Consider the following 27,867-nt stretch of genomic DNA (forward strand, 5'->3'; position numbering starts at 1 on the left):
ACACACTAGGCATGGGGTGAGGGAAAGAGCTCTCCTGACCGAGGTGGGGAAGTGGAAGAAGTGAGATGCCTGCAGGCCTCCACAGCAGGATGGGAGAGGAGAGCACACCACAGCTCTGACTTAGGCATGTAAAGGTAAAGAGAGCTATGGGGTCCTCAGCAGAGGAGCTGGAGGGTGGCAAAGGGAAGAGACATGGGTCCATGAGCTTAGCTCAGGTTGCAGAAGCCAGAAGTTGGGCAACTCTTCCTTCAATGAAAGCTGAGCTTCTCCAAGCCCAGAAGCTGAACTTCTAAGAAAGAGCAAGTCACTGCCAAGCACAGCAGAAATGCAAGCTGTTTGTCCCCCTCATGGACTTTGTTCCCTCTGCTGTGGAGAAGCAGCCCATGACACAGCAGGACACGTCAAGGAGATTTAGGGCTGCTGGGCACACAGATTCCAGCCTGAGCCCAGGAGCAAACCATCAGAAGCCAGACTGGTGCTCAGCAGGATCTCGCCACAGGGCTAGTGATGCCTCTAGCCTCTGTCACCCCAGGGCTGGGCACCTCTGTTTGTAGGGCAGCGCCAGTGGGGCTGGGCAGGGGACTGCCCTGCAGCCACTCCCAGGGAGAGAGGGTACTCTGCTGCCCAGCTGGGCTCGCCAGTCTCTCTCCTCCCCAAACAAGGATCTCCACATGCAGAACTTGACACTGAAAGGGAGATCTCCCCACCCAGCTCCAGGGGTTTCTCTGAACCCCTGGATGCCCACCCTGGGCAGGAGAAAAAGACGACGATGCTCTCCCCTTCCCTGGGCTCTGCAAGGGGGCAGTGCCCACAGCCCTGGAGCAGGACTGGCAAAGAGCGAGGGCAGGAGGAGAGCCCGGCATCTGTGCAGCCCAAAAGACAGGGCCCTGCCTGACCTGACCCATCCCAGCCCCTTGCTCAGGGCTGTGCCCCTACCAGGGACCCCGCAGGGGACCAGTGCCAACAAGAGCCCTGTGTCCCTGCAGCCACCATCCAGGGCTGGTATCCCAGGGTACAGCATGCCATCTGAGTAACAGGAAGTGCCAGAAGAGCAGTTTCCCACTCCTGGCATTAGTGCCATGCACTGGCTCCAGGCAGGCTGCCCTGATAGCAGCTCCATCCCGTGCACCCCTGCTCACACCCAGGGTAAGAGCCCTTCACAGAGATTTCCTTACCATGTTCCCGGCCTCCTTTATTCCCCCTCACTTCCAAAGGCAGCGTTTTTTCTCTTTTTCCTCCATGTGTGCGACGGGGCGTCTCCTCTCTCCTCCGACGTGAACCACCAAAGCACTTTGAGTTCTGGACTGTAATCCAAGCCCTCACCGCCCCCAGCGCAGCTCCAACTAATCTAACTCATGACACTACCGGGGCTGAGCAGGGGACCTCGAAGGTTTCTCTGACAGCCAACTCCAGCGCTAGACGGCAGAGGGGCATAGCAAGCGCAGGGTGCCGTGTTCCCCAGCCCTGCAGAGACCTTACAGACCACAGGCAGAGCCAGCAGCTCTCGCAGGCTGCTTGTTACAGTATCACTGCTAGCTGCGTCCCTCAGAGAGGGCCAGGCACGCCGCACAGACCTGCTTAATGCAGATGCTCTGTGGCAGGGAGCTGCCTTTGCCCGTGAAGATCCGAATAGCTGCTACAGGAGAACAATCCCACGGCAGGCATCCCAAGAAGGTCTCCAGCTTCCCAAAGAGGTTTCCACCAAAATCCTCCCCCCGCCTCTTCTTGGCTTGGTTTTCTTTAAGTCCAGAGAAGTTTCTCCGCTCCGCAAGATCCTGAGGCAGCACTGCAGGTTAAGCAAAATGCCGAGAAATACAAAAAGAGTGCTCTGAAATATTGTTTTTCTAACTTCTAGAAGGAAAACAGAGAGGCAGTGACCGCTTCAGGCAACAGCAACAAACTGCATTGGTATCAGGCAAGAGATGTGGAGACCTCACCCCCTCCCAAAGGAGGAAGTAATTTAACATGGCAAGTTTCTCCACCCCTCCATTAATTGTTTAAGATGGCTAGGGGCCAAAATACTGCCCGAGCAGTGGGGAAGGTCACCAAATAGGCAGGCAGCAGCCTACAGAAGTGACAACGGGAAAGGGCAGAGCCACAGAGGCTGAGAGGAACAGGAGAGGCAAGTGCCACAGGGCATCCCAGGATCTGCTGACACAAAAAGACCTTGTGTAACGGGAAGCAGGGTGGGAAGTGACACACAAGCGAAGCCCCAGAGTGCTGGACATGAGGTGCAGGGCTTGGCAGAAGGACTTTGGACCAGGAGCTGCCTCCCCAGCCTTGGCCAAGCAGCGCATGGTCTCAGCAGCCTCGGTGGGGACTGACCCTCTATCAAGGAGGCATGGTGCTGGTACCTGGCTGTCCCTGCTTCTGGGAGAGGTCACGCAAACCAACCCATCCCAAGAGGAAGGGTGACTCAGGCAGGACATGAGGACCTACAGCAGGAGGGAAGACGTCCCCCACATGGACGAGCTCAGTAGAGGAGCACAGGGTACTTGCCTGCTGAAGCTGGAGCAACTGCTACGAAACACTTCTGCCTTGGCTTAAGGGGCAGGCCCCCACAGCCTTCCCAAGCCCTGCTCCAAAGGGCCAGCAGCAGAGCCCATGTGGGCTGGTCCAGCTCAAGGACACCTTTAGATACTCCTCTCTCAGGGAGGACTGCCAACAGTTGGCCCTAAAACCTATTGCACATGATGGACTCCTGCACGAGCCAGGAGCTACCTCACCTTTTGAGACAGAAACGTGTGCTCCCCAGGCATGAAGGGCAACGCAGACCCAGGTGGGGCTGAGGCACCCTGAGAGGCCATGGGGATGAAGGGGATGGAGCAGAGAACCTGCTCCCATGCTGTTACTGAAGTGGTCAGGTCTCCTGTACTCAGACCTCTGGCAGCAGCTCCAGGATGAGAGCAGCTTTCAGCTTTCCTTACCCCTTCAGGTGGCTTGCACAGGCGTGGGAACACAAGGTTGCCTTCTTTAGTTCTGAGTTAGCAGGTAAGACACTATCAAGTCACCTAATTCCAGATCTTTGAGGGCCAGAAAGAGAAAAGCAGCACTTTCAGGGGGTGGTGTAGGAGTTTGCAGCATCCCCATAAACAGATGAGGAGGGCACCATGTAAGCACACAGAGCCCATATCTGGTTCTTATCCCATTTTTCCCCTCTGTGACCAGGGACAGAGCCAGGTGCTCCCCAGACCATTAAGCCAACACTTGCTATCCAGGTCCTACTCAAACTATATAACCATTAGCAAATGCTTTTTGCAGTGCAGCAGCCAGCTCGGTTGTGGAGATGACAACTGAAAGCTCTCCGCAAGTTCCCAAGCCAACACCACACAGGACAATGCAGGAAAGTTAACAGCTGTAGGTATACATTTATAGAAGCAGAGGGGGAATGGGTTGTCTAACACAAAAGCAGCTTAGAGCCCAAGAGCAGCTTGTGCCTCTTCCCTTTCCTACACTGCGCTCAAAGCTCAGGATCACCTTCCCCCATCGAGGACTTCCAGGTTGAAGAGCCCAAGTTCAGCTTTCCCCCATCCCAGTCGGAGGCACGGATGTGATTTCCTGTGCCGTGGCACTGTGCTAAGGGGAGCATCGCACTGCTGTTTACTCATGGCTGGATCCTAATATAGCTTTTTTTTTTTTTTAAAGATCACAAAGTGGCCTTTCCGTCCTCTCCTGCATTGTAGATCCATTTCCCACACAAGCACATGGGAGACAGCTGTAGCCACCACTTCAGTGGGTGTTAAAAAGCCCCTCTTGACTGAGGCTGACAATAATGCCGTGCTTGTTTCCTGACACAGTCTCACACTGTCTCCTTGCAGGAGCAGCTCCTCACTCTTGCATGAGGCCTGCACTTTCCTTGGGGTTAGTTTAATTGCTGAAGCTAGTGCAAAAGGCTGCTGTCATCCAGCTCTGCTGGCAGAGATCAGCAGACCCAGGTCCTTTGCATGGACCAATGGGCAATTTTACCCTCAGGGAACCACTTTGGTACTCACCTGCAGCAGCAGCTGAGTACTGCTAAGCACAACCTGTCCCAGAGGTGAAATATGGCAAAAGGCAGCAAACACTGACATCAGGAAGAATGGGGAGCCAAGCTTTGAAGGCTGTGGGCCCCCCCGCCCAGAGTTGAAAGAGGATGGGGTGGAAGAGGGATCAGTATACCAACTGTTCTGAAACTTCAGGGGTCATAACTTCAGACTCACATCTCTTCCCCCCCCCGCCCGTTTCCCCTTTGTTGGATCTGGTTTCTGGAGCTGCAGTGTTTCTCAAGTGCCTGCTGAAGCAGTAGCACAACCTAGAGTGCCATAAGAGCTAGGAGGGAGCACAGGCAGAGGTAGGAGGCAGGCAAGGGACCTCTGCCTTTGAGTGACTGCGAGCAGATTGCTTATTTTCAGTTGTGCAAATCAGGGAAAGCTCAATACTTTTATGAATAGGACTCAGCTGGGCTGGAAGAAACACAGGACAGATGTTTTAGATGCCAGATAAGGACATCTTCTGACCTAGGGGAAGTTGTGCAATATGCATGCTAACTAGACGATTGCACTACAGTGGTCAACAGCTCTTAGGAAAACACCCCCACGCACTCCACGTTAGTTTAGCATGATCACTGTTGTAGTCTTCAGCACAGCATAGGGAGTTTCCTATGTCCATAGGGGCTTCCAATGGAAAGGAGAGCCTGGGAGCAGGCTGGGCAGAGCAGGACCTATAGCCACTGCTATCCCACTGACCAGTGGATGCCTCTGAATCTACTTCCTCATCACTGGACTGGGGCTCTCTGCCAGCTCCCGTGTCCACGCACATGGCTATGCAGACATCCCATGGATTAATCTGTGCCCTGAAAGTACAGGTTTAAGAAAGGTACATTACAATCCTACCAAGCTACCCACTGTGAACCCCATTCCCCTTCCACTTGGCAGCCTATAAAAACATGGGAAGCCACCAAGAAGCAGGTTTAGACCCCACTCAGCACAAGCAGGCACCTTAAGACCAGTGATAGAGGTTTGCTTGAAACAGGTTGTCAAATAAAAGCAACAAGTGCTGCAGCAAGTAGAGCTGCAAGCAGCCCTTTGTACCAACAACATTTCAGGAAAGAACTAGTTCTCTCCCCATTAGGGAGACAAGAGCGGGTTGTATGCAGTTTAATAATATTTAAATCTTTATTTCAAATCACAAGTGAGGCAGGCCTTGGCTTCACAAAAGCACATCTTGGTTTAACTAATTAATTTGATAATCCCCTATTTGCAATCCTCAGGAGACATTCAGCTTCTAAAGCAAGTAATTACCACTAAGTGGCAACCTCTTTGTGAGGCTCAGTCTGATTAGGGAAAAAATTTCTTAAGCCAGAAATATAATTGTGGTGTGATTTCCCAGAAGGACTGGAGGAGAGACTACATAACAGCTGGTCATGCTCACCATTTGAAGGAACAGGAGCAACTCAATTATTAGGTCTCCAGCTACACTTCAAGATGTTGTTCAGTGCCACATGCAAACCTGGTGTGCAGTTAACCATCAGGAGGCTTTACAGGAGATGTTTTATAGGTACACAAGTCAGGAAGGTCCCACTTAGGGCTCTCAAATACCCATGTGTGCCACAGGGTGAGTGGAAATAAAAAAATAAAATTAAAAAAAAGAAAACTCGCACATCAGGCCTGCTGCAGCACACGTGCAAGCTCATAGTGTGCAGTCCCACAGGGACTTAAAACCTCTCCACACAGATAGGAAGGCACACCTTGATGTTGTGGGAAGACACACAGTGTCTTCCCAGACAAGCCAGTTGGACTCAATACATGCAGAACACTTGCTAGTCTAATGCCTGCTCCAGGCATTCCCAAGTGCCCAGGGTCTCCACTCAGCAACAGCCCAGCATTAGCTGGGATGGAAACCAGGCCTCCTGCCCCAATCAGGCACCTTCCCAATAAGCACATTTTCTCTACAGCGCACACACACCAAGATGTTTCCCCACTGCAGTGGACTCCCTTGCTTGGGTGCTGGGTCTCAGCATCCCGGTCCTCTGACCACTAGGCAGGTGCACTGGTTGGCAGGACCACCCTGGAGAGAAGACCCCAAAGCCCGCCCCCCCCCCCCCCCCCCCCCCCCAAGAGCCTGGAACAGAAACCTGTCGGATGCATAGCCTGGTAAGGGCACACCTCTGTGGATGCAGACCCAGTTAGAAGAGCTTAAATCCTTTAAGAGGAGCTGCTTGTTTGTCTCCCTGGAGTTCAGGCACTGCCTCCCTTTCCTGAGGACAAAGTGCTCTTGGCTTAGAAATCCACCTGTGGTTTCAGGACTGCTGCTTCAAAACTCACCACCGTCTCTGGTTAGAGAAGGACAGATTGGCTTTCTCTGAAGAGCAGCCTAAGTAAGACTGACCCATCTCTCTCCAGATCCCATGTATTTAATGGCATAAGACACTCATCTGTTTACCTTCCCTGCTGGCAGTGATGTTGCATGCTATTTAGTCCCCGCAGCATATGTTTACTGTACTCTCCGAGACAGCACTCTCACCCCTGAGCTAGACATGCCAGCGGGCACCTACGCCCTTCCTGCCCCAGCCCAGCAGCCACCTCCCCAACCCCTCTCTCACAGACACAGGAGACGTGGAGCACAGGGTCTCACAGCTAGTGCAACTGCTATCCTCAGTCACAGCTGCCAGGGCCTGCTCCTCTTTCCAGATCTGCTTGACAGAGCAAGGGTTATGAGGACAAACAGACACACACACACACCACCCCCCCTCGTGCCTCTGCATGACCAGAGGCCCCCCTCTTGTGTCCCTGCTCTGTACCCAGCTCACACCTGAGCAACCAGCACCCACAAGATACCTGCCCAGCCCACACCAAGAGAAGCAGACTCAGCCCTCAGTGGATGCCTCAAGTAAGTACTAATCACCAACCGTTACCAGGCAAGGGCTGGGTCACACTTCTAAGCTGGAGACCCATCCCTTCTCTTCCCAAAAGCAACCTAAATCCAACTATGCCCTGCTAGGAGTGAGGGCTGCCAGCTCTAACCACTCCACTCCAGGGGAGCAGGGACCCTGCCTCTGACCACTGGCTGCAGTCTCTGCCCCACAGTTTGCAGAGCCAGGACCAGCACCCAGGTCCTATCTGGGGTGGCAACCAGGGACCACAACATCTCCTTCGCTCTGCTCCAGGAGCTCTGACCCCCAGGATTGCTATTCCCCCTGGGTGAATAGCAATCTGCCAAGCCCCCATCCAGCCCCCCTCAGCCCCTCACAAACCCCACACTTACAGCCAACACTTGCAGAGCCTGCACCCAGCAGATCCCAGCAGATCCCACAAACCATTCTCCCATGGCAGAGTCTCTTCAGAGGGAAGGAAAGCTCTCACCTGCCTGCAGTTTTCTCCTCCAGATCAGGCAGGCAGGCAGGCAGGCAGGCAGGCAGGCAGAGAAGCAGCTGGGTTAGCTCAGCACTCACTGAGGCAGAGCAATAGCCCCAAGGTGCAGCTCCAGCTGTGGGCATGCAATCAGTGCTTTATACAGCCGTATGGGCGTTCCCCGGGACCAGCTCTCATGTTGCCTGTAGCAGCTGGGCTGTGTTGCCCACTGAACTCGGGCAGTCCCACTGTGGGTTCTCCAGGTGCTTCTCAAGGTACTCTTAATCCTGCTGGTACTTCCAGCAGGGGAATGACAACCTGCTCAGAGCTGAGCAATGGTCTCCCCTGGTGCAGGTATGGGCTTCGCTCCTGTCCAGCCTTGCCCAGCTGGTAGTAAAGGGGAAAGGTCTGGTTCCTCCATCTCAGTCTCAACAGAGCAGCTCCACAAAGCTCAAGGCTGAGGTTCGAGTAACTCTGCAGCAGGCAAACAGCAGTTTGGGGTCAGGGTCTTCTCCCCAGGGGAGTCTGGAGCCAACTCTGCTGACCGCAGATCCAGAGCACACGAGGTGATGGGAAGGCTCCTCAGATGCCACTGGGAAGGGCTGGTTTGACAGGGAGAGGAGCAGTCTGCCATGGGGCATCCATAGCTGGCAATTAGAGGAGTGAACCTCAGGAAATGCCTACAGCAGGGATATCAGGCAGGAAGGCAGAGCAGGTGGGATGTGGGGCACAGCAGGTTCCTGGAGGAGGTGGTGTGACAGAGATTGTGGGTCCTGCACCAGGGACCCTTCGTTCACAGTGTGGGTCTGAGGGAGAGGATCCTGTGCTGGGCAGGAGTATGTGACAAGCACACTGTGAGTGTGGTGCCAGCCGTGGTAGGCACCTCCTCTCCATGGCACCAGGGCTGGAGAGCACCAGCAGAAAATAGAGGGATTTAACCCCATCAGCAGCAATAACAATGTGTCTCCTTAAAGGAGATGAGCAGCTTCCTCTTCAGACAGGTGAAGGCAGAGGGCTCGTGCCTCCTGCCATCAGTCTCTCCTGCTTTCTTCTCACTTGGCCTTCTTCCATCACTGCTACCAGATCAAGATGGGGTGAGGCCAGCTATTTAGCAAGCATGGGAAGGGACCAGGAGGCTTAGACCTCTCTAGCATTCATAAAGGATCTGTGCTGGCCCAGTTGTTACACTGGAGTGATGTGCCTCTGGGAGAGCCCGGCAGTAAGGGGGATGAGCAGGTGGGATTGATAGTCCAGCAATCCCTGGAATATCCTCTCCAGGTACTCTACTCCAGATATTCCTGGAGTATTCCTTTGGTTTGGGGTTGCACTTTGCCCATGACAAGTCAGCTCCTGCCTGCGTTTGCTGCTGGGTGAGCTGAAGTGTCCAAGAAAGAGTGCGAGCTCACGGACAGCACCGGCCACCTGCAACTGCGCAGCAGGCTCAGCACAGAGCTGGGGGGGTCTTCCAACAGGCAGGGGCAGGCAGCTGCCCGCACCTCACAAGCAAGCGTCAGGAGGGCAGCGGGATGCTAAAGGGAGCAGCTCGCCCCACACACGGCTGATCCCCAGGCACGCCAAAAGAAACCTGGAACTATCACATATATATTTTTTTCCCCCTAAGACTACCCCTCCGTTGCCACGCGGGGCCTTTGGCACTCCTCGCTCAGTTCAGCCGTACCAGCCCCCCCGGAGGGGCCAGGAGCGGCGCGGGAGGCCCCTGTGGGGAGCGCGGCCGCCATCTTGGCGGCGGGCGGGCCGGGACGAGGCTAGGGCTCGGCGCGGGGCGACACCTGCCGGCCGCGCTGGCCGGCGCGGGTGCGGCCTCCCCGCTTCCCCCGCTCCCTCAGGCGCCCGGGGGCCCGGCCCGTCCCGGCCGGAGATAACGAGCTCCCCGCGGGGAGACTCCTCCGGCACAGCCGGGCGCCAGCCCCACAGGGGGCACAGCCAGCGCCGGCCCCTCTTCCACCTCATAAACCCTCGGTGTGTCACCCTCATCGGACGGGAGATGTTCGCCTCACACCCCTGCCTCCAAGGCAACAGGCCTTTGGCTCCCCAGGTCCGAGGGGGGCATGGGTCCCCCGATTTCTACATTTTGGGGCAGTCTGGTTGCCTTTGGTGGAGAGACACCCCTCGTGGAGCTGGATTTATAGACAAATCCAAGCACCGTGAGGTAGCTGCTAGACTTTCTTCACTCTTTATTGCACTCTTTAGTCTCTGTAATTTCCTGTTTGCTTCAAAAGCTATTTTTGCTAAGGGAAAAAAAAAATCAAACATTTATAACAATTCTGCCTGTTCCCTAGCAGGAGAAAACAAAGATCAGAGCGAGCCTAGCAGGGGTGACCAGTTAACTATCCGGCAGCAGCCTGGCTAACCTGCTCGCTCAACAGTCCTTCAGTCCTGGCAAACACAAGCTCGTGGTCCTTCACCAGCCAGCTCCCATCAGCCAGCCCCACACCATGACATGTGAAAATATAATAGTTCATGGCCTTCGTAGTTGTTTTCTTTTTTTTTTCCATCTTTCTGGGATACCTTTGCAAAGCTTTTGCCAGCTTTCTCCATAAATAGGCGAGGGTAGGGATGCCTACTGAAAATATGTGCACCTACATGCACGTATGTGGTAGATGAGAATATCCTGGCCCTGGGAGGTGAGGCTTTCTGGGAAAGCAGGCAGGACCCTAAGTGTCCAGGAGAAATCTGGAGGGGGTGACCCCTGCATGAGTGATGCTTGCATGGTCCCAGCACCAGCCATGCCTAGAGGAGGGCTCTCGGGGCAGCTCTGAGACCACACTTCATCCAGCTGCCTGCAAGAGCCTCAGAGCCCCGAAACCACTGAGGACCCACACACAGTGAGGCCCCAGGTGCATGCACAGCCCAAAAGCCAGCCTCCCTCCAGCCAGCCAAGGAGAAAAAGCGAAGCTTTAACTGGCTCTCTGACTTTAACACTGTGGGCTTAGCTGGGCTCTGGGAGACAAAGCTTGTGCACGGGCAGGGATTGCCCCGCATCACTGCAAGAGAGGAAAGCCCAAATACAGCAGACTTTCCGTGTAGTCTGGTCTCTACCACTGCCCCATGGCCTTTCCAAGCCCTTCTTCATGGGCTGCCTGCAGGCTCAGGACAACCTGTGGCCTGATGTAGAGCAGACCAACTGGGCTGGTGGCCCCCTACCCAGAGTGTCCTCAACACCCTCCATCTCCAACTAACCCGCCACAAGTTTCATTTACCTTTGGGGCAGCCTGGCTGCACGGCACTGGATGCCAGGAGAAGGCGAGGCAAGAGGAGTCCAGGTGGCTTCTTCAGGGATCTTTGCCTTCCCCACGGCTGCATGGAACAGCTCTGTCCAGCTGCAGGGAGGATCACAACGCTAGGATCTGGGGTACTTGTAAAATCAAAACCCCCACCATGTCGGCATCCATCCTGGCTGTTCTGCAAGCATCCCCGGGAGCAGCAGCCTGGCCACACAGTCCTCCAGAGCAGGGAGTCCCACAGCTGTGTTTGCTTCTCCAGGCAAAAGCAGGGAAATCTAAACCACGAAGGGAGATGTGGATCACCCCACCCAGCTCCTGCAGACCTAAAGATCCCACTGATCTTGTCTGAACACGCTGCAGCTTGTTCCCCCACACAGCTGGGGTGCGGGGAAAGCCTCCTGGCCAGCCCTGCAGCCTGGCGGGTGGCACGGCCACTGGAGAGGGTCCCCAGCTCTGCAGGGAGTCCGGGGACGTTCACTGCCAGCAGATGGCAAGGACACACGGGTGAGCCGAGGGGCTGGCTCAACACACGCCGGAGAGGTGCAGCATGAAGCACAAAGGCTCTCCCATCCTGGCCACTGTGCCCTGGAACGCAGCATGGGAACCGCTGCCCAGCGCAAATCTGTTCCTCATTATCCGCCCCCAGCTGCTGACTGATCCAGGTTCCGTCACCAGCCACTCGCTGCACGGCCCCAACCAGCCACGCATCTCATCAGTCAAGCAACTTCTGCACGATTTCACCAGCCAGTGCAGCAGGGCAGACCCGGACCAGGACTGGCATTCACCCCTCTGGAGGTAATTCTGGAGTGAAAATGAATCGTTCCCTCCACCAACAGGCAGAGGATGCTTCCAATGAAAGCAAGGAGCAGGGGTGGCTGCTTCACGTGTGAAGAGCAGGAAGGCAAACACAGGAGAATTCAGGAGAGGTGTTCAGTCTGATCGTATACAGGTGACATGAATGCCTGGACAGACAGACAGGAGCAGGAAGGAGCAAAGAATGGACTGATGTGTCTCCAAAATGTGTGTACCCAGATATGGTCAGACTGAATTCCTGAATTCTCTTGCATTTGCCTTCCTGCTGTTCTCCATGAAAACATGAGCGTGGCCAAAGCCCATGCCACGCTTTGTTCTTGCTGGGGCCAAGTGGGAGATGAGAAGCTGGGCTCCCATTCACTAGCTTCCCACTGCTTGTACCTGTATAGGTCATCATGAAAACATCACACGAGGGCGTCAGAAGTGCTCCAGAAATAGAGCAGAATGAAAAATCATGCAAGGTTACCTGTGAGTCAACAGTGCCCTTGCTGCAATGGAGAACATGAAGCTGGCAGGTTTAAGGAAATTATTATTCCTCTTGACTTGGTACCTGTGAGACACAACTGGGTATTAGCTCCAATTTGGGGCTCCCCAGAACACTATATATATATATTGGAGAGAACAAGCTTTAGGAAGACAAGGCAAAGAGGGGAGCTGCCTACAGGGGCAACAGAGAAACCACAGCCCAGCTCTTCTCAGAGGCACACCTGGAAGGACAAGAGGCAACGGGGACAAGCTGCACCAGGGGAAATTCTTGCTGGACATAAGGAGAAAATCATTCTGCGCAAGAGTGGTGCAGATGTGGTGTGGCTCTGGGACAGGGTGACATCTCCATCCTCGGGAACTTTCCAAGCCCAACTAGACAAGGCTCTGAGCTACTTGCTATAGCTTTGCCACCAGCCCTGCATGGAGCCAGGGTTGGACCGCAGACCTCCCGAGCTCCTTCCAGCCTAAAATTTACCTGATGCTCCAACATGCATTGTGCAATGGCAATGTGGTGATTTTAAGACAACTGCACAATGCTGCTGCTTAGCTGACTTGAGAGATGGCCAACACCAATCCATCACCCACAGCTTGGCTTTTCCATCTGGCTGATGCCCCTGTTACCAGAGCTGCCTTACATCCTCTGCTAACTTCACAATTTCTGGTACCACAGAGAAACTGGAGGAGCTGAGCATTGGACAAAGTAAATCACTGTGGAAAAAACGTGCAGATCTAATGGCAGGCTCTGAGGAGAAGCCTGCTTGCAAAATGACTGGTCTGCGATAGTCAGGCAGCTCCACAGTGGTGTTGCTTATAGTAACAGTCAGAGGGTTGTACGTTCTGGGTTACAGTCTGACAAGCAGCTCCTTTGGTTATGCCTTACTCTCTCCTGGAGAAGCAGAGGTTTGGGCACATGCGTTCATGGTTTGGCCCGGTTCTTGTGTTTTTCCACTGAAGCACTTTAGTATTTTTAGGCTGAAAGACAGCTCTGTGCTATGCTGGAAGGATCAGAGCAGTCCTATGCAAGAAGGACACTGCCTGCTATCTCTCCCTGTAAAGTAAAATACAGAGAGTGGAGTATGAGAATAAAAACTGATAAAACCCTGTGGGGAAGGGTGTAGTAGGAGCCACCATCCCTGGTCACAACATGGCTGGGGTCAAGGGTGGGAAGAGGGGGCTCCAAGCTCACCAGCTGCTGGCTGGTGGCATGGAAAGCCTGTACACACATTAGCTGCTAGGCTCAGATAACCCTGTGAGACAGCAGCAACCAGCCCCAGTGTTTCCCAAAGCCGAGACGTCTGCTTTTCCTCCTCTGAGGACCTGAATGCCGCAAACCCCCCAATTCCAGGAAGACAACCTGGCCTGCACAACCTGGTGCACTGCCAAGGCGATCGTGTCTGCAGAAAACACTGGTGTGGAGGTCTGGCACACAGAGCACTGCGCAGCCAGCATCTCTGGTCAGTGGGATGCGAGGCAGATGGGAGACATCAGGAGGAGCAAGAGCTTCCAGAGGGACCAGTACAAAGCTCTTGGGGCTAGGAGCTGTATAGGGACACTGCCAACAAGGACCTGGGGGTGACAGTAGATGCCAGGTTGAATATAAGCCAAACATCAATCTTGTGAATCAAGTAAACCACATTTACCCTCCTTTAGAACTGGAGCCAGCAGATCGAGGCAAGAGCAAAGCCAGCACACACCGATGCAGGGAGGTTCCTGTGATCCAGAATACCCTGAAACAGACCCATTTGAACCATATTTTTGGTGAAGAGAAAGGAAGCATGGACATGGGAAGATCTGGGCTCCCAGCACTCTGCTGCTGTGCAGGCAGCCACGACACTGGGCAGCAAGGGCCCAGCTGCCTGCTAGCCTCTTGCTGGCTGCTCCCCGAGGCATGGCCTCATGACGGCTGCAGGCAAGCTTCTGTTCGGAAAGAATTTCACATTTTCCACAAACATTATCGAAACTAGGCAATCCAGTTAGGCACATCAAGTCTGAGAAGGGGGCTGTGGCCTTGGGTGGAGAAGAGCAAAGAGGCACAAGTACACAGTGCCTGCAAGGGAGAACTGAACCAGGAGCTGCAGGAACCAGGATATGCAGAGGTTCCCAAACAGCAGAGAGACCAGACCATGATGCCTGCTCCAACTCCGATTTATTGAACATTACAAAATACTCTGCATATATTTTCACATTAAAACAATATTCTTGCAAATAAGATAAGTCTTGAGTCATTTGTGGTGCCCACGGCTACAGAAAACACTGACCCAGCTAGAGATTTAGTATGGCCCAATATCAGAAATCAAAACCAGAATAAGGCATACCAGAAATGTAAAACTATATAAAAACCTTTTAAAAACCTCATGCTCATCTGGTGGGACAGGTACAGAGCAGAACAGCCTTTGCTGAGCCTTGCTAACAGTACCAGTGGGTACCGCCAGCTCGCTTGCCCCATGCTGGGCTCACTCACCCAGTGCATCTACATGTCCCCTTGACACCTGCTGTCTCCACATGCCCACATAGCTAGAATAGGCAGTTATTTACCTGCTTGGGAGCATTAGCAGCCCAAGTCCTCATTCTTCCCTAAGAGGAACATCCCCAACCCTCCTGTGTTGCCGGTGCCCAGTTGCTGTACTGAGCTTTTGCATGCTGAGCAGTTCTTGGGGAGCAATTCTTGGCCCTTGGGGTCACACCAGCGATAATTCACTGTGTGGGCCATTGCCACTGGGTCCCACCACCCTCTCAGGAAGGACCAGGGGTGACTGGGAGGCAGGTGGTGGGGACAGACCTCTGAAGATGCACTCAGCTCTCACCCATCTCCTCTGTTCCTGATGTATATTCATACCTGCTGCTCGCTCAACTCCTCACACCATGACCAGCCCTCCCAGCTGATGGGCCCCAGGCAACTGGGAGGACTGGGACATGGGCAGGATGAATGCAAAGGATGCTGTGCAGGGCAGCTGCCTCCTAGCAAAGCCAGAAAGCTGAACACCACAGCTGTTGGGAACACATCCAGACAACAGGCATGAGGCTGGCACAGCAGGTTGGGTGCTGGAGGAGTCTTTGTGCATACAGGTTCACTGGTCCAGCTCCTGGTGGAGCCAAACCCCAGGAGCACTGCTCCCAATCCTGAGAAGGTTATGGCCTTGCCTCTGTGGTACCTCCATAACCCAGGGAGCGCAGAGCTGCCATGGCATGGCTCTGGCCTCCTGGCTGAGCTCCACGGATGCTGTGAGGAACCAGCGTTGCAGCCGCCCTTGAAATCAACGGCTCAGTCACTGGGTGTGGATGGGCTCTCGTGCACTGGCCGCCGCTCCCAGCCCTCTCCCTGGAGGTCTCCTACTCACAGCCAGGCTGGAGATCAGCTTGTGCTCCCACACCTGCGAGCAGCCACAGCCCATAAGCCAGCACCCCTACACCTCAGGGCAGCACAGCCATGATGGGATTGAGTCTGGCTGGGATCCCAGCCCTGGGAGGAACTTCTCTGCCTCCCAGTGCTGCGAAGATGTGTAGGGACCAGAGAGGAAGAAAGAGGTTTGGGATCTGTGCCTCCCTGGGTGGAGAGGGGCTGGTACCTGCTATTGCAGCATGAAGCCCAATTATTGACCAGTTTTGCATCAGTAGGTGCATGGGCAAAGCCCACCTTGGAGTGCAGCTCCAGGAGGAGTACTGGGCTCTCCTGCCACTCCTGGAGTTTATGGAGACATACACAAGCTTTACAACGCAAGACAGCAGAGCAGTCAGTGGGCTGCAGCCTGTCCACAGCCCCCAGCCCCTTCCCCATCTGCAGTCTGCCTCAGAGGTGGCTCGCTCTGTTGAACATCAGCCATCTGGGCTCCGGGGCAGGCAGCATCCTGTCCTGCTCCTCCGTGGCCATCAAAGGCTGCAGCTCCTGCTGCTCTGCGCCGTCTGGGCTGCTGTCACTCTGCAACCGGCCGCTCTTAGAGATGTGGCTGGGGAACTGGAAGCAGGAGCTCTGCTCCAGCATTGCCTGGCTCGCAGACTGGGGTTGTTCCTCCAGCACAGGGCAGGCAAATCTCTTATGCTGAGGTCCGCTCTCGATGCCTGGGGGGGAAGCGATGCTCTCCAGGGAGGAGATGCTTTGGTTCCATGCCTTCTGCATATCCACTGGCACAATTTTGGTGGTCTCCGAGGAGACATAAACAGCCAGATCAGTCTGGTCTCCTTTCCACGGCAGCTCCTTCTCTGCCAAGGTGGGCGATGGCGGGATGATGCAAGGGCTGGGGCAGACATCCAGGCTGCCTGGGGATGCAGAAGGAGGGACAGTGAGAGGGATCTTGCACAGCTCTTGCTCTCTCCCTGGGACCTGCAAACATTGCAGAACCAACTACTACCGAATGGCCAGCTGGCCCAGGGATGCAGGAGCCACCAGGGAGGCTCTGCCGTGCCTCCAGAGCCACAGAGAAGAGTGATTCTCCGATTCATGCTCTGCTGACTTTGGTTTTTCCCAGAACAAGGCATTTTTGCTCCTCAGGTGGAGGAAGGACAAGCTACCCAACAGCAGCTGCCCTGGCATAGGAGCATCGGTGCCTACCAGGAGTTGTCTTTCCCTGCAGGACCTCATCGGTGGCTCGAGCAATGAATACAATCCCTTCATCGTCCTCTCTCTCTGTCTCCGAGCTATCGCTCTCCTCCTCCTCTGAGCTGACCATCACCAGGACAGGAGCTGCAGCCAGATGGAGGGAGTTAGTTTGGAGGATGGGGCTCCCTGTGGGGGAAGGACTGCACACATGAGAGAAGGAGTTGGTGCTAGCGCAACCCCAGGTGCTGTCATGCCACCGAGCTGGCAGTGGGCAGGCACAGCAGGCTACTCCCATCCCACCCCAACAGGTCCCCTTGCCAGGACCTGCAAACCTCGCCTGCCACCAGCCTTACCTGCCTCCTGCCAGGGGACATTTCTGTGCGTCTTCCCATTGGGTGCATCACTGATCAGAGAGATGTCCTTCTGTGAAGGAAGATGGAGCGGCTGGGACCTGCCCTGTGCAAACCCCTAACCTTGACCCAGGCAGCCCTGCAAGCCAGGGTAACCCCAGGGACACAGATTCCCACCCTGGCTAGATGGCAGCTGGCAGTCAGTGGTTCCTAGTCCTTAGGCATTGCATCGTCATGGCCCTACAATAAACAGCTCAGCTGCAATGGCTTCAAGAATCTCCAAATGAGAGAAGACACCTAAGGCCCAGTTTGAGGCGCAATGCCACACTTCTGAGCCTGGGTCTGCACTGACGTTCAGGCTACTTTATGCTGAGTGCTCTTGGAAAACAAACACAGGGCTCCTCCAGGGCTCGGGACCGCTTTGCCCAGGGAAGAGCCACCCTGTGGCATGCTGGCATGGTGGGGACACGTGGACATGCAAGACCCGCGTGCTCACACACAGCATACGCAGGACTGAGATGAGGTGAACCGCTCTCCACACTAGCCCTGGAGCTGCCAATGTCCTGCAGCACCTCAACTAGCCCCCAAAGGACCTCTGTCAGCAGCCTCAGGGAGGCCAAATCTCAGAGACAGTAATGGAGCAGGAGGTTGGGGACCGCTTGCCTTTTTCCTGCCCTTTTCCTTCAGCCTGGCCTTGCTCTTGGAGGAGCAGACGTTGTGCTTTGTGGACTTGAAGGTCTCCAGCCGCCTCTTCATGTTCTGCCGGAAGATTTCTTTATCTTGGCGCTCTTGTTTATCTGGAGAGATGAAGTGACGGCTGTAGCTGGCCTTGTACTGGCCGAAGGAGAGGCAAAGAGACAGAGGGTGAGCAGCTGGCCCCATGGAGCATCCTCCATCCCTGCTCCTCTTGTGGGTGAGCTGCATGCCATGGCTGGGGAGTGCTCACCCGCCGGCGGGGCTTGTAGAGGCTCCCTCGCAGCACGTGGTGCATGGCAGCGTCCTCCTTGTCCCGGCGGCTCCGCACTGTGTCAATCACCTGCAGGTCCAGGCATGCGCCGCTCCCGCTCTCCCTCCTGCGGGCGAAAAGGAGATGGAGATGCTGGGCTCCATGCCTGCATCCTGCCAGCCCCCTGCCAGCCCTGGCACAACCCACCCCCTGGAAAGGGGGCAGCTGCAGGGGTCCAGCAAGGTCTACCCAGGGGCTCGGAGAGATGCTCGTACTCACAGGAGGTTTGTGACCGATGACTCCGACATGGACGTGCAGCTGGGCATGGAGGGCAGCGCCAGCTTGGCGGCTGAGAGCACGTGGCCACCCTGGGAGGTGGGAGGGAAAAGCTGGCATCGGGGCAGTGGGGACCCAGCCAGGCTGGGGGGGGGTCTGCACTGCCTGGCCAGAGGGGACACACATGGCCATGCGTGGGGTGGACCACCACCCCAGGCCAGCCAGCTCTTGTCGGGGCCATCCCACCGCCTGACCCCCACCGCATGCCCCTACCTGGTCAACAAAGCTGATAGCATCACGGATGTTCAGCTTGTAGTAAACGTCCCAGATCTCGTCCCGCAGCCTGTAGGCAGATTTCCGCATCAGGAGCTGGCTCAGGTACTTCTTGTCGAACTGTTCCCACCTGCCACGAGATGAAGACACGGGCGGTTTAGCTCCCACGGGGTACCACGGCCATGGACCCCCTGCCCACACAAGGTTGAGAGTGTCCAAAGCATGGTGAAAGCAGGCTGGGCATGCAGGACCCAGCTGTGCCCAGGGACACGCTGCCAGGGAGGGCAGAAGGGGAGGGGACACGCTGACCCTTCATCCCTGCCCAAGAGAAAGCTGGAGACCAGTGGGTCTGCAGGAGGCAATGGGAGCGGGACTGGAGCCAGCACAGCTGCCCCGCTGGAGCACTTCCCCTCCAGGAAACAGGCTTTTTGCATCCTTTTCCTGTCCTGTGCTGCAGATAAACACTGCCCGAGCTTTAACAGGGCTGTTCCCTCCTCAGTGCCCAGCATAGCTCCATCCAGGCACAGGGCCATCGTCATCACCACAGACACAGCCCACAGCCCCCCAGCAGCTCTGGCACGGGCAAGCAATGCCAGGTCTCACAGCATCCCCAGCTGCACCTGCCCAGCCTCTCTCTGGGATGCTTTTGGGAGCTTGGTCTGCTGCATAACAGCAGCCAGACAGTCCCCTTCCAGATGGACTGATGGACAGACATACAGCCTTCCTGGTCCTGCTGCCCTGCTGCAGCGGAGACCCTGCAATGTCCCCATGGCTGGCACGCGTCCCCCATCCACCTGATGGCCAGCAGAGGATCCTAGCTAAGACACTCACTTGTCCCGCCAGTAATGGTAGCCGTGGTGCCCCACGATGTCCTCCACCGCTGCCAGGATGTGGTCAAAGGCCTTGAGCAAGGAGAAAAGGGTGAGAGCAGTGGCAAGGCTGCGGGTGCCCCGGGGGTGCTGAGGCTATGCATCGCCCTCACCCAGCCCCAGTGGTGCAGGGCGCTGGGCAGCCCTCTGGCACCAGCACCTACATGCTCATGCAGCTCCTCATTCAGTGTGGGCTTGTGGTGGTCGCTGCGCTTCACCTTCAGCCACGTCACCAGGGGTTTGATGGTGAGGCCCTGGAATGGCAGGAGAAGGCAAGGGAAAGACTGGGAGGGCGAGAGGGTGCGTGGCTGGGGCGTGGGAAGCAGAAGCAGCACGAAGTGACCGGGGACAGCAGCTGTGCCAGCCACGCATGCCCCTACCAACCCGACACCCTGCTCCCAGGACCTGGGCAATGGTCCTGTGTCCCGGCAGGCAGTGACCATGTCGTATGCTCCCCACTCCCCCTTCCCCTAGGCTCACATCCGTCTGCCATGCAGCTCCCCTTCCCGGGGCGCAGGAACCCCAGAGCCAGGGCCATCAGCAGCTTTGTAAAGAGAACAGCCTGCCCAGGTACACGCCATTGCTGCTCTTGGAGCCAGTCACAGAACAAGAAGCCAATGGGGAAACAATGTGGGCCATGGCCCCACCATCGTGACAGTTGCCACGGCAGTCCTGCACGCCAGTCTGGTGATGGATGGGGTGCCAGAAGGCACCAAGGACCAAAGGTCACTTGAAAAGAGGTACTTGCCTCAAACACATGTCCCCAAGAACACGCCTGGCCCCCCAGGCTAGCTCTGGGGCAAGAAGGCAGCACTGAAGGAGGGCACAGTACCCATCCTCACCTGCACAATGACAGTGAAGAACACCACCACGATGGTTGTTGCCACAAAGTAGTCCTTGGCTTTCACCTTTGCCCTGTCCAGCAGAATGACCAGGGCAAAGGCCACAGCTCCGCGGAGGCCACCATATGACATGACCACCTGGTCGATTCTGTCCAGAGGGATGAGGCGGAAGTGGTTGAGCACACAGGTCTGGAGGACAACGCCTAGGGAAGATGGAGAAGGAGAGCCTGGCATGCCGGTGGAGCCCTGCCTGCTCCTGGAGATGGGGCAAAGCCCAGGTCAGGAGCTGTGGTTGGTCCCATGCCCCAGCCTTTCTTAGGGGATACCACTTTTTGGCATGAAAAGGGCTGGGTCAGAAACACAGTGGGGCAGACTGACCCACAGCTCTGAAGAGCAGGATAAAGATCAGGGTGCCCAGCACCAGCGCTGTGTCCCATGCCCACTTGGAAGTGTCCACAGCCGAGATGCCCAGAAACATGAAGATAATGGTCTCTGAGCTGCTGGCCAGTGTCTTCATGGTGTACTTGACTGTGGTGCGGGATTTCTGGGAGATGTTGGCTTCCACGTACTTCTTGCAGCAGATCCCACAGAAGGTGACTCTGCAGAGGGGCAGAAGGAGCCAGTATGACCCTATGGTGGGATGAGGAATGGGTCTGCTTGCTGCCTCTTGTTGCTCAGCACTGCACCCCCGATTTCCTGGAACCCCCCTGGGGGGCACCCTCATACTCACGCCAGGATGGAGGACAGCGAGACCATCTCAGCAGCAAGGTATGCGACATAGGCCAGGAGAAAGACAAAGAGTGGCTCAATGATGCGCACACGCTTGGTGAACCGCGTGATCAGGGCCAGGAGGAAAGCGAAGAGCAGCCCCACGGCTGTGCCCCCCAGGCTCACCAGGAAGAAGGAGGCTGGTGGAGGGAGAAGACTCATTTGCACCATAAGCAAGCGAGCCCAGCTCCTGTGCGCCATGGCCATGCCATGCTGGGCTGGCCAAGCCCCACGTTCCCACCCAGTTCCCCACCAAAGCATCCCATGATGACAGCTGGCGTGTGACCACTGGGATGGAGATGACAGAGCTATGGTGCTCAGTGGCCACCCCATGGTATGACAGCAGCTGTGCTTGCCCCCCACGCTTCCACCCCAGAGGAAGAGTCAGAGGGACTGGTGGGGCATATACTCACCTACCCCCTTCACGTAGTCCGTGGCATGGATGTGTGCTGGACCCAGCTCCACAAAAGAGTTGAAGACCTTATACAGCACCTGCAGGCAAGGCAAATCCCTTGGGGATGGCAGGGTATTGCCCTGCCTTGAGAGGGGCAGCACTTGCGGGCAGGATGGACCCTGCGGAAGAGGCATTGCCTGACCCAAATCTGCCAGGCAACACAGCTCATCTCAGCAGGCAAAGTCCCCCAGGGCCAGGAGAGAGGAGGGACCCAGAGAGCATGGCATGGGTCTGCCCCCAGCTTGGGGATGTCACCTGCATCCACTGCATATCCTGGGGGACTCCAGTGCCCTGGCCCACGTTGGGTCCCCCAAGCTCCAACTCACCACGGTGACAGCGTCGTTCAGGAGAGACTCGCCAAACACAATGATGAAGAGAGTCTCGTTTACATGGACCTCTTCGAAAACAGCCAGCACTGCCACGGGGTCCACAGCTGAGATGAGGCTGCCGAAGAGCAGGAAATCCATCAGCCCAGCTTCGACGCCCGGATCTGCTAGGACAGAATGACCAAGCTCAGGTAGACCATCTGCCCCAGAGCCCCTTTCACTAGGCTGAAACAAGCCTGTCCCTCATCTGCTCCCGGTGACTTGGCCGCAGCATCCCAACTTGGAGTGCAGTGGGCTGAGTGCTCCCAGACCTCCAGGGTCCCCCAGGCGAAGCAGGGTTCAGCACATCCTTGCTGCAGCATGAAGGGAGCAGGGCTTGGACATCCCCCCTGGCACCCAGGTGCATCATTGCCCCTCCCGCAGATATGCATGGAAGAAGGCTCAGCAGCCCCACCTCAGATCCAGACACCAAACAGCTCCTCGGGGCTTGGGAGACTCAAAACACAGCCCAGGCCAGCCAGGGCCAATGGCTACAGCCAAGGACAGGGAACACGGCAACAAGCCAGCAAAGCTAGCCAAGGTCGGTGACAAAAATAGCAAAGACATGAGTCAGCTTAGTGCCAAGCAGGGCTTGTTTGTCCTGCACACTTGACGGTCCTGCCAGAGCACTGTTCCCAGGATGCCAGGACCCTGCTCCTGCAATACTTCCTGGGAATCCATGGCAGGGCTGGGCAGTGGGCTCTGAACTTGGGGGTGCTTTGCACCCTCTGACCCATCTTTTGGGGATGTGGTCCAAGCTGGGGAGCCCTGTGCACCCACCCATGAGCCCAGCCTGGTGCAGCCCCCAGAGCGCAGCACCGGTGGTGAAGGAGTTCCAGAGCGTGCCCACCACCGCGTAGGTGAGGATGGCGCCGATGTTGTCAAAGAACAGCCGGCTGGGCATGAAGTAGCCTGAGTCTAGGACAATGGGGGGCAGAAGGAAGAGGAAGAACATGTTGGGCTCCAGCTGGTACTCAGCTTTCTTCGCCACAGCCAACACGATGCCCCCTAGGCCCAGCCCCAGCAGGATGAGGAGGCAGCTCTCCGGGACGATGGACGTCACCTTCCTTGACAGGTGGAAAACTAGAAGGAAAGGAAGAATGAGCGCATCAGCCAAACAGGCACATGGACAGAGCATCCCAGATCCACAAGCTCCATAGAAGGGTTGGCTGCTGATGGACCCTGGGGAGGACAAGGGAGCACCTAAGGCTGCTTCGTGGCCATGTGTGTGCAGAAGACCTTCCAGCTAGCTCCCAGGTCAGGATTTCAGGTCCCTGACTCTTTGGGATCTCCTTCTCCTCCTCAGCCACTCTCTAATAAGCCAAGCAGCTGGGTATTTTGCTTTTCTTGGCCTCTGGTATCTGCACTTAAAGGATATCACATTCACAGTGCCACAAGCAATGCCAGCTGCTGTTCCACTGAAGGCATCCGTTCAACGGGACACATTACCCCACTCAGAGACAAGGATGCTCAGCCCTGGTGACAGGGTGACCTTGTTTGCAGCCATCTGAGCAAGCAGATGGAGCAGCATGCAAACCACTGCAGTACAAGCCAGTCAGCCAGTCTCTGTGCCAGAGCACAACCTTCCTCAGCACTGGCTAACCTACCTGCATGCAAAAAACAGGCGCACAGGAGCTGCAGATTTAGAGATACTTTGAATAATCAGTTTATTCCATGCGAGGTTTGGAGCAAATCTTAAACTGCCATGGAACAGCATATATTTTTAAAGCAAGTAGAGTATGCCCTGGTATTCATCCATCAGCAATGTGGCAATGAGCCTGCAGCTCAGGCACAAGCCAGCGGGATGTCACACCACGGGGACTCACTCCTCCAGGGAGCCTTGTCCCCAGGGCGAGAGCATCCTGTGTAATCCCAAATCGTTCCAGCTTCCAGGTGGGCAACCCCCCATCCCTGTGGATTTCTCCTCCCTAGCACAGGGTGCTGTATTTTTGCTACCCCCGAAGGGCAGTCCTTGGGGCAAGGCTTTCGAGGGTCACAGCAGTTTTGCCCCCTCATCATTCTGCCATCACTTGTGACATACAGCCGAGCTCTGTAGCATGACTTGGCCATTAGATGAAGAAACCTTCTCCTGGGGAGTAGGTTCCTCCAGGCACTTCCAGAGCCACCTCTGTCCTTAAGCACCCAGCAGGTAAAAGGGACATCAGAGCAGCCTCTGAGCCGTCACTTAGCTGCAAGCCCAGCCCTGCTGCCAACCCAAAACCCAGTCCCTAAAGCCCTTTAGCTGAATTAAAGGTGCCCAATGTTTGTGCTAAGTCATCCCACCAGAAGGAAAGCTCTGCTGTGGTCACACGCAGACCCTAGGCTTCTTCCCTCCTTGGGAACCCCCATGGACAGACCATAAGGTCTGCCTAGCCCAGAGTCCTGTCTCCAGTGGCATAGACCTGGAGAGGAGCCCAGGAACAGGCAGTGCTTCATCAGTAGGTTTCCATGTCTCTATGCCCTTGTCATTCTCCTCTGAACCTGTCTTGCTCTATCCTTTCTGGGACGGGTCCCAGTGTCCCTGAGACGCGGACACCCTGGGCACTGAGGTCATGGCCTCCTGATGTTCCTCCTTTCTCCTTCCCTAACACCTCTTAGTCGATTTTCTTTCCTTCACTGCAGCTGAGCACTGAATTACAGGAGATAACTCAATGTCAAAGATCTGGTTCCTAAGCAGAGACACCATCTGTGAGCCCACCACCAAACGTGTAGGCTAAGGGCCACCTTTCCTCTCGTTGAGACCTTCACAGTGACCTGCACTGCTCCTTGGCACAGTAAGCCCTGTCTGTGCCATCCTGGCAAGCCCTGGCACTGCTCCCCTGCCATAACACCCCAGGAACACTGCCACAGCCGGCAAGGGCAGAGCAGCGAGCACCGGGACAGCATGATCTGCAGCTGCATCACCAACCACCACAAGGGGAAAAGAGCCACAGAGCACCCAGGGAACAAGCCTCTGCCATAGCTCTGCAGCCAAGCACCCCAGCTGCAGAGCCCGGGGCATCCACCCTCACCCCCAGCCACCTCCGCTTGCTACCAGGGGCTGCGATTCAGCCACGGAGGCAGTGGCAATACAGAGTCCAAGCGAACACACAGCCCGGAGAAGGGCTGGCTGAGCTCCAGTCCAGCCAAATTCCTGCTAAATGACCACACAAGCCATGGCAGAGCCCTGTTCACCCCACGCAAGCCCAGCGAAAGCAGCACCGGTGGGCGAACAGCACTTGCTCAGCGCCTGCAGCAGGCTGCGAAACCACTTCCCACCCACGGGAACAAAGCTCTGAAGTTTTCAGGAAGGGAACAAGGCATCCAGCCCCTTTCTGCACGCTCAGGAGCATTGCCAAGATTCCCGTTCCCCGCTCCAGCAACCCATCTGCACTCCCCGTGCTGCGGAGATATGCCCTGGCTGGCTGGAGAGACCCAGGAGAGCCCACAGAGATGCTATGGGGACATGGGGACATGGCTTCTGCCTGTCATCCGTCATTCTTTCCCCCAAGCCAAAAACTTGGGCAAAGAAGGGAGCAGCATTGACGGGAAAGACCCTGCTTGTCCAAAAATCCCCTGGCTGAGGGGGGATGCTGCCACCCTCCCGAGCAAAAGACAGCACACGAGCTCCTCTGCGCTACGGGGAGCAGCCAGCGGGGACGGGTGGAACAAGTTCTAATTTTACACGCGCTAGTCAAGAATTTCAGCATTAAAGGTTCCCACAGCAACGGTAACTTAGCCACATGTGAATTAACTTCAGAACCATAATCCACACTCAGGCATCCATAATACAGGATTTGCCATTGGGAGGACTCAGGGCCAAAACCTGCTCCAATCCTCCGGTGCTTGGGAAATGGCGAAACACCTAAACCAAGACACAAGCAGCCGGGGACAGAGGTGATGGTGCAAGGAGAGAGGGTTGCAACCCATGGGGGTGCTGCTGGGTAGAAAAACATCCGTCTGCTGGCAAACCCCTGCCCACAGGGCAGCCATAGGTGAGGAGCAGGTTTGGGGCAATGCTCCTTACTGGTCCTTAATTTCCCTCTTCCCCACATCCCATTCAAGGAGATCTGTGCTCTGACCAAGTACGGGAAAGGCAGCAAAGCCCGGATGATGCCTCGCTGTGCAGGAAGGCAACACCCAAGCCAGTTTTTCCCCGCCCCGGGTGCTTGCTGGCTTGCGGCACCCCGGCATCGTGATCGTCTCCGAGAACAGAGCCCACAGTGTCATTTCCCCATCACCCAGGCGTGGGGCCACTTCCTCCCCTGCAGTCACAGGGCTGTGAGCTGGCAGCCCAGTGCTGCAACCGCAACAGCTCCTCTGCGCCAGCCTACACCCGGCATCCATGGCCACCGCAGCCAGCGCTGCCCGCTCCACTCCCTGACATCCTCTGCCCCCGGCTCCCATGCGCCCTGGGGACTGCACGTGCGTGGGGTCGCATACCACCTCCAGGGACACCCCTGCCAGGGTGCTGCCCACAGCCCTGCCTCCAGGGTGTCACTCCTTGTGATGGGCTGTGAGTATCCATCAGACCCATCGGATGCACTGAGCTAGCAGCCCAGAGCTACCCACCATCTGGGTTGTGCCTCCCAGATGGAGAGGGAGGTGGTCATCAGCTTGTCTCAGGCCTGGAAGAACATGGCAGGGCTGGGGGCTTGGGAATGACCCCAGCTCAGGCTCCCCCACACCCGCCAGAACTGCCAGAGCAAAGGGGAGTGCATCAAGGGAAACCCACACTGGGAGCAGCTCCAGGGAGATGTTTGAGAGAAGAAAATAAGAGCCAGGGAAAGGAATTGTCTCTCTGATCTTCTGCAGGTAGGAAGGACGCACTCAGCAGCTGGAGATGGCACAGCTGCAGACAGAGGGTTGTATTTTTAAGTTCATGACACCCTTTAATTCATTGCTCGTGATGCTTTAGGTCTCCCTTGCGAGAAGGCCAAGGAAGGAGAAGAGCACGAGGTCCACAGCAGTGGTTTCGATGATGCTTAGGACCAGCAGAGGCCAGCTGTCCCCTGGGTACTGGGAGCTGCTGCTGGTCCCCAGCTGCTCAGAGACTCCCCTGCCTAACTCTGAACCCGCATTTCTTGAGCCAGCTCCAAACTAAGAGGGTGCCCATGCCGCCACCACGGGGGCTGCACCCACAGTGGGACCCCCGAGGAGGAAAACTGCCTCAAGGTCACGGGCTCACTATCTGGGCCCAGCACAGCAAGCAGGGACACCGCGGGGGACCAGCCCCTGGGGACCCTGCTCAGCACCCACACGCGGGCATCCCCTCCCCAGCACCCAGGGTGCTCCGGGGGGGCACAGCCCTGCGGCAGCTCACACACATTCTCCTTGCACCTTCCCACGCAGCCTCTTGCAGCAGAGCCTCCTCCCAGCTGCCTGGTCCTATGCTGGCGAGCACGAGAGCCTGAGGCGATGCAGATCTGGAGTGACCCACTGGAGGGGACCACAGGCAAGGACCCATCCCCAGGCTGCCGGGGACACGTCTTGCCCAACACCGGCACCAGTGAGCCCTTCCCGGGGCTGGGGGGATCGAACAGCTTCCAGCCCTGCCAGCGGCACGTGCTGTGCCAGCCTCCAGGGCATGGGACATCCTTGCTGGACATCTCTGCTCAGCTCCTTTTCTCCTCCTGCACCTTCCCTCCTCTGTGCTCACCCTTCCGTCCCTCGCGGGGAAAAGGGGACCAGGCCCCCCCGCGTTGTCCCTTGGGCTGTACCTTCACCTCGTCACCGCTTGCCGTCCCAGGGAAGGGGATGGAGGACGCGGCGCAGGGTCGTACCAGGCCAACGCAGCCCAGCTGAGGACGGCGACCAGCCGGGCTCTGGCCATTTGTCCCCATGACCCGTGTCCTGGTTTGCGGTGGCACCCCTCGCCCCGGATGCCCCCGCGCCCGCCCCGGATGCCGCATCCCACCCTGCCTGCCCCGGGAGTGGGCGCACCTGCTCCCGGAGCCCGGGGGCACCGGGGAAGGCGCGGGGGGACGACACTCACCGATCTTGGCCAGGCTGGCCACCAGGATCCAGGCGGCCACCAGGCAGGGCGCCTGCACCTCCCGCCACTGCCACCGCAGCAGCTCGGCGCCCGCCGGGGCGGCGGGGCCGGGGGAGGCCGCCGGGGGCTGCATGGCCCCGCGCCGCTCCCCGCCGCTCCGCCGCGCTCCCGGCCCCCGCCCGCGTCACGCCACGTGGGGCCGCGCCGGGCCGCCCTCCCCCGCCCCACGCCACGGGCTCCGCCCGCCGCTCCCCGCCCCGCCCTGGCCGCTCCCCCCGCCCCGTCCTCCCGGCACTGCCCCGGCCCTCCGGTACTGCCCCCGGCCGCCCTGCACCTGCCCCGGT

At 56.9% G+C, this 27,867-nt stretch overlaps 2 protein-coding genes across 9 annotated transcripts in view; both read right to left on the bottom strand.

The window, feature by feature from the left end:
• Positions 1 to 1,642, bottom strand: part of PLEKHG4 (pleckstrin homology and RhoGEF domain containing G4) — a 92,125-nt gene extending 90,483 nt beyond the window's left edge. Inside the window, exon 1 of one of the 3 annotated variants that reach the window (XM_075510393.1) lies at positions 1,176 to 1,639. In XM_075510393.1, the coding sequence (XP_075366508.1) occupies positions 1,176 to 1,178 (3 nt within the window). In that variant the 5' untranslated portion in view covers positions 1,179 to 1,639. Of the gene's footprint in view, positions 1 to 1,175 lie in introns of all 3 variants that reach the window. The other 2 variants (XM_075510392.1, XM_075510391.1) reach the window with 2 other exon arrangements.
• Positions 1,643 to 14,001: 12,359 nt separating this feature from the next.
• SLC9A5 (solute carrier family 9 member A5) lies at positions 14,002 to 27,701 on the bottom strand. Of its 6 annotated transcripts, XM_075510401.1 has the most exons (16): positions 27,524 to 27,701; positions 22,330 to 22,632; positions 21,511 to 21,674; positions 21,144 to 21,222; positions 20,693 to 20,870; positions 20,341 to 20,561; positions 19,963 to 20,165; positions 19,285 to 19,374; positions 19,083 to 19,153; positions 18,252 to 18,381; positions 17,982 to 18,070; positions 17,703 to 17,829; positions 17,420 to 17,590; positions 16,760 to 16,829; positions 16,419 to 16,550; positions 14,002 to 16,126 (listed from the first exon to the last, which is right to left on the bottom strand). In XM_075510401.1, the coding sequence occupies exons 1-16, from the start codon at positions 27,654 to 27,656 to the stop codon at positions 15,660 to 15,662; spliced, it is 2,628 nt and encodes an 875-aa protein (XP_075366516.1). In that variant the 5' UTR covers positions 27,657 to 27,701; the 3' UTR covers positions 14,002 to 15,659. The 6 variants fall into 6 exon arrangements, with proteins under 6 accessions (XP_075366516.1, XP_075366512.1, XP_075366515.1 ...); XM_075510397.1 differs by lacking the exons at positions 14,002 to 16,126; positions 16,419 to 16,550; positions 16,760 to 16,829 and having other exon boundaries at positions 17,318 to 17,590; positions 19,285 to 19,428; positions 21,144 to 21,303; XM_075510400.1 differs by lacking the exons at positions 14,002 to 16,126; positions 16,419 to 16,550; positions 16,760 to 16,829 and having other exon boundaries at positions 17,318 to 17,590; positions 21,511 to 21,677.
• Between the last annotated feature and the right edge of the window lie 166 nt (positions 27,702 to 27,867).

The sequence above is a fragment of the Mycteria americana genome, chromosome 8 (genome assembly GCF_035582795.1).
Source record: "Mycteria americana isolate JAX WOST 10 ecotype Jacksonville Zoo and Gardens chromosome 8, USCA_MyAme_1.0, whole genome shotgun sequence".
NCBI classification, from domain to species: domain Eukaryota; kingdom Metazoa; phylum Chordata; class Aves; order Ciconiiformes; family Ciconiidae; genus Mycteria; species Mycteria americana.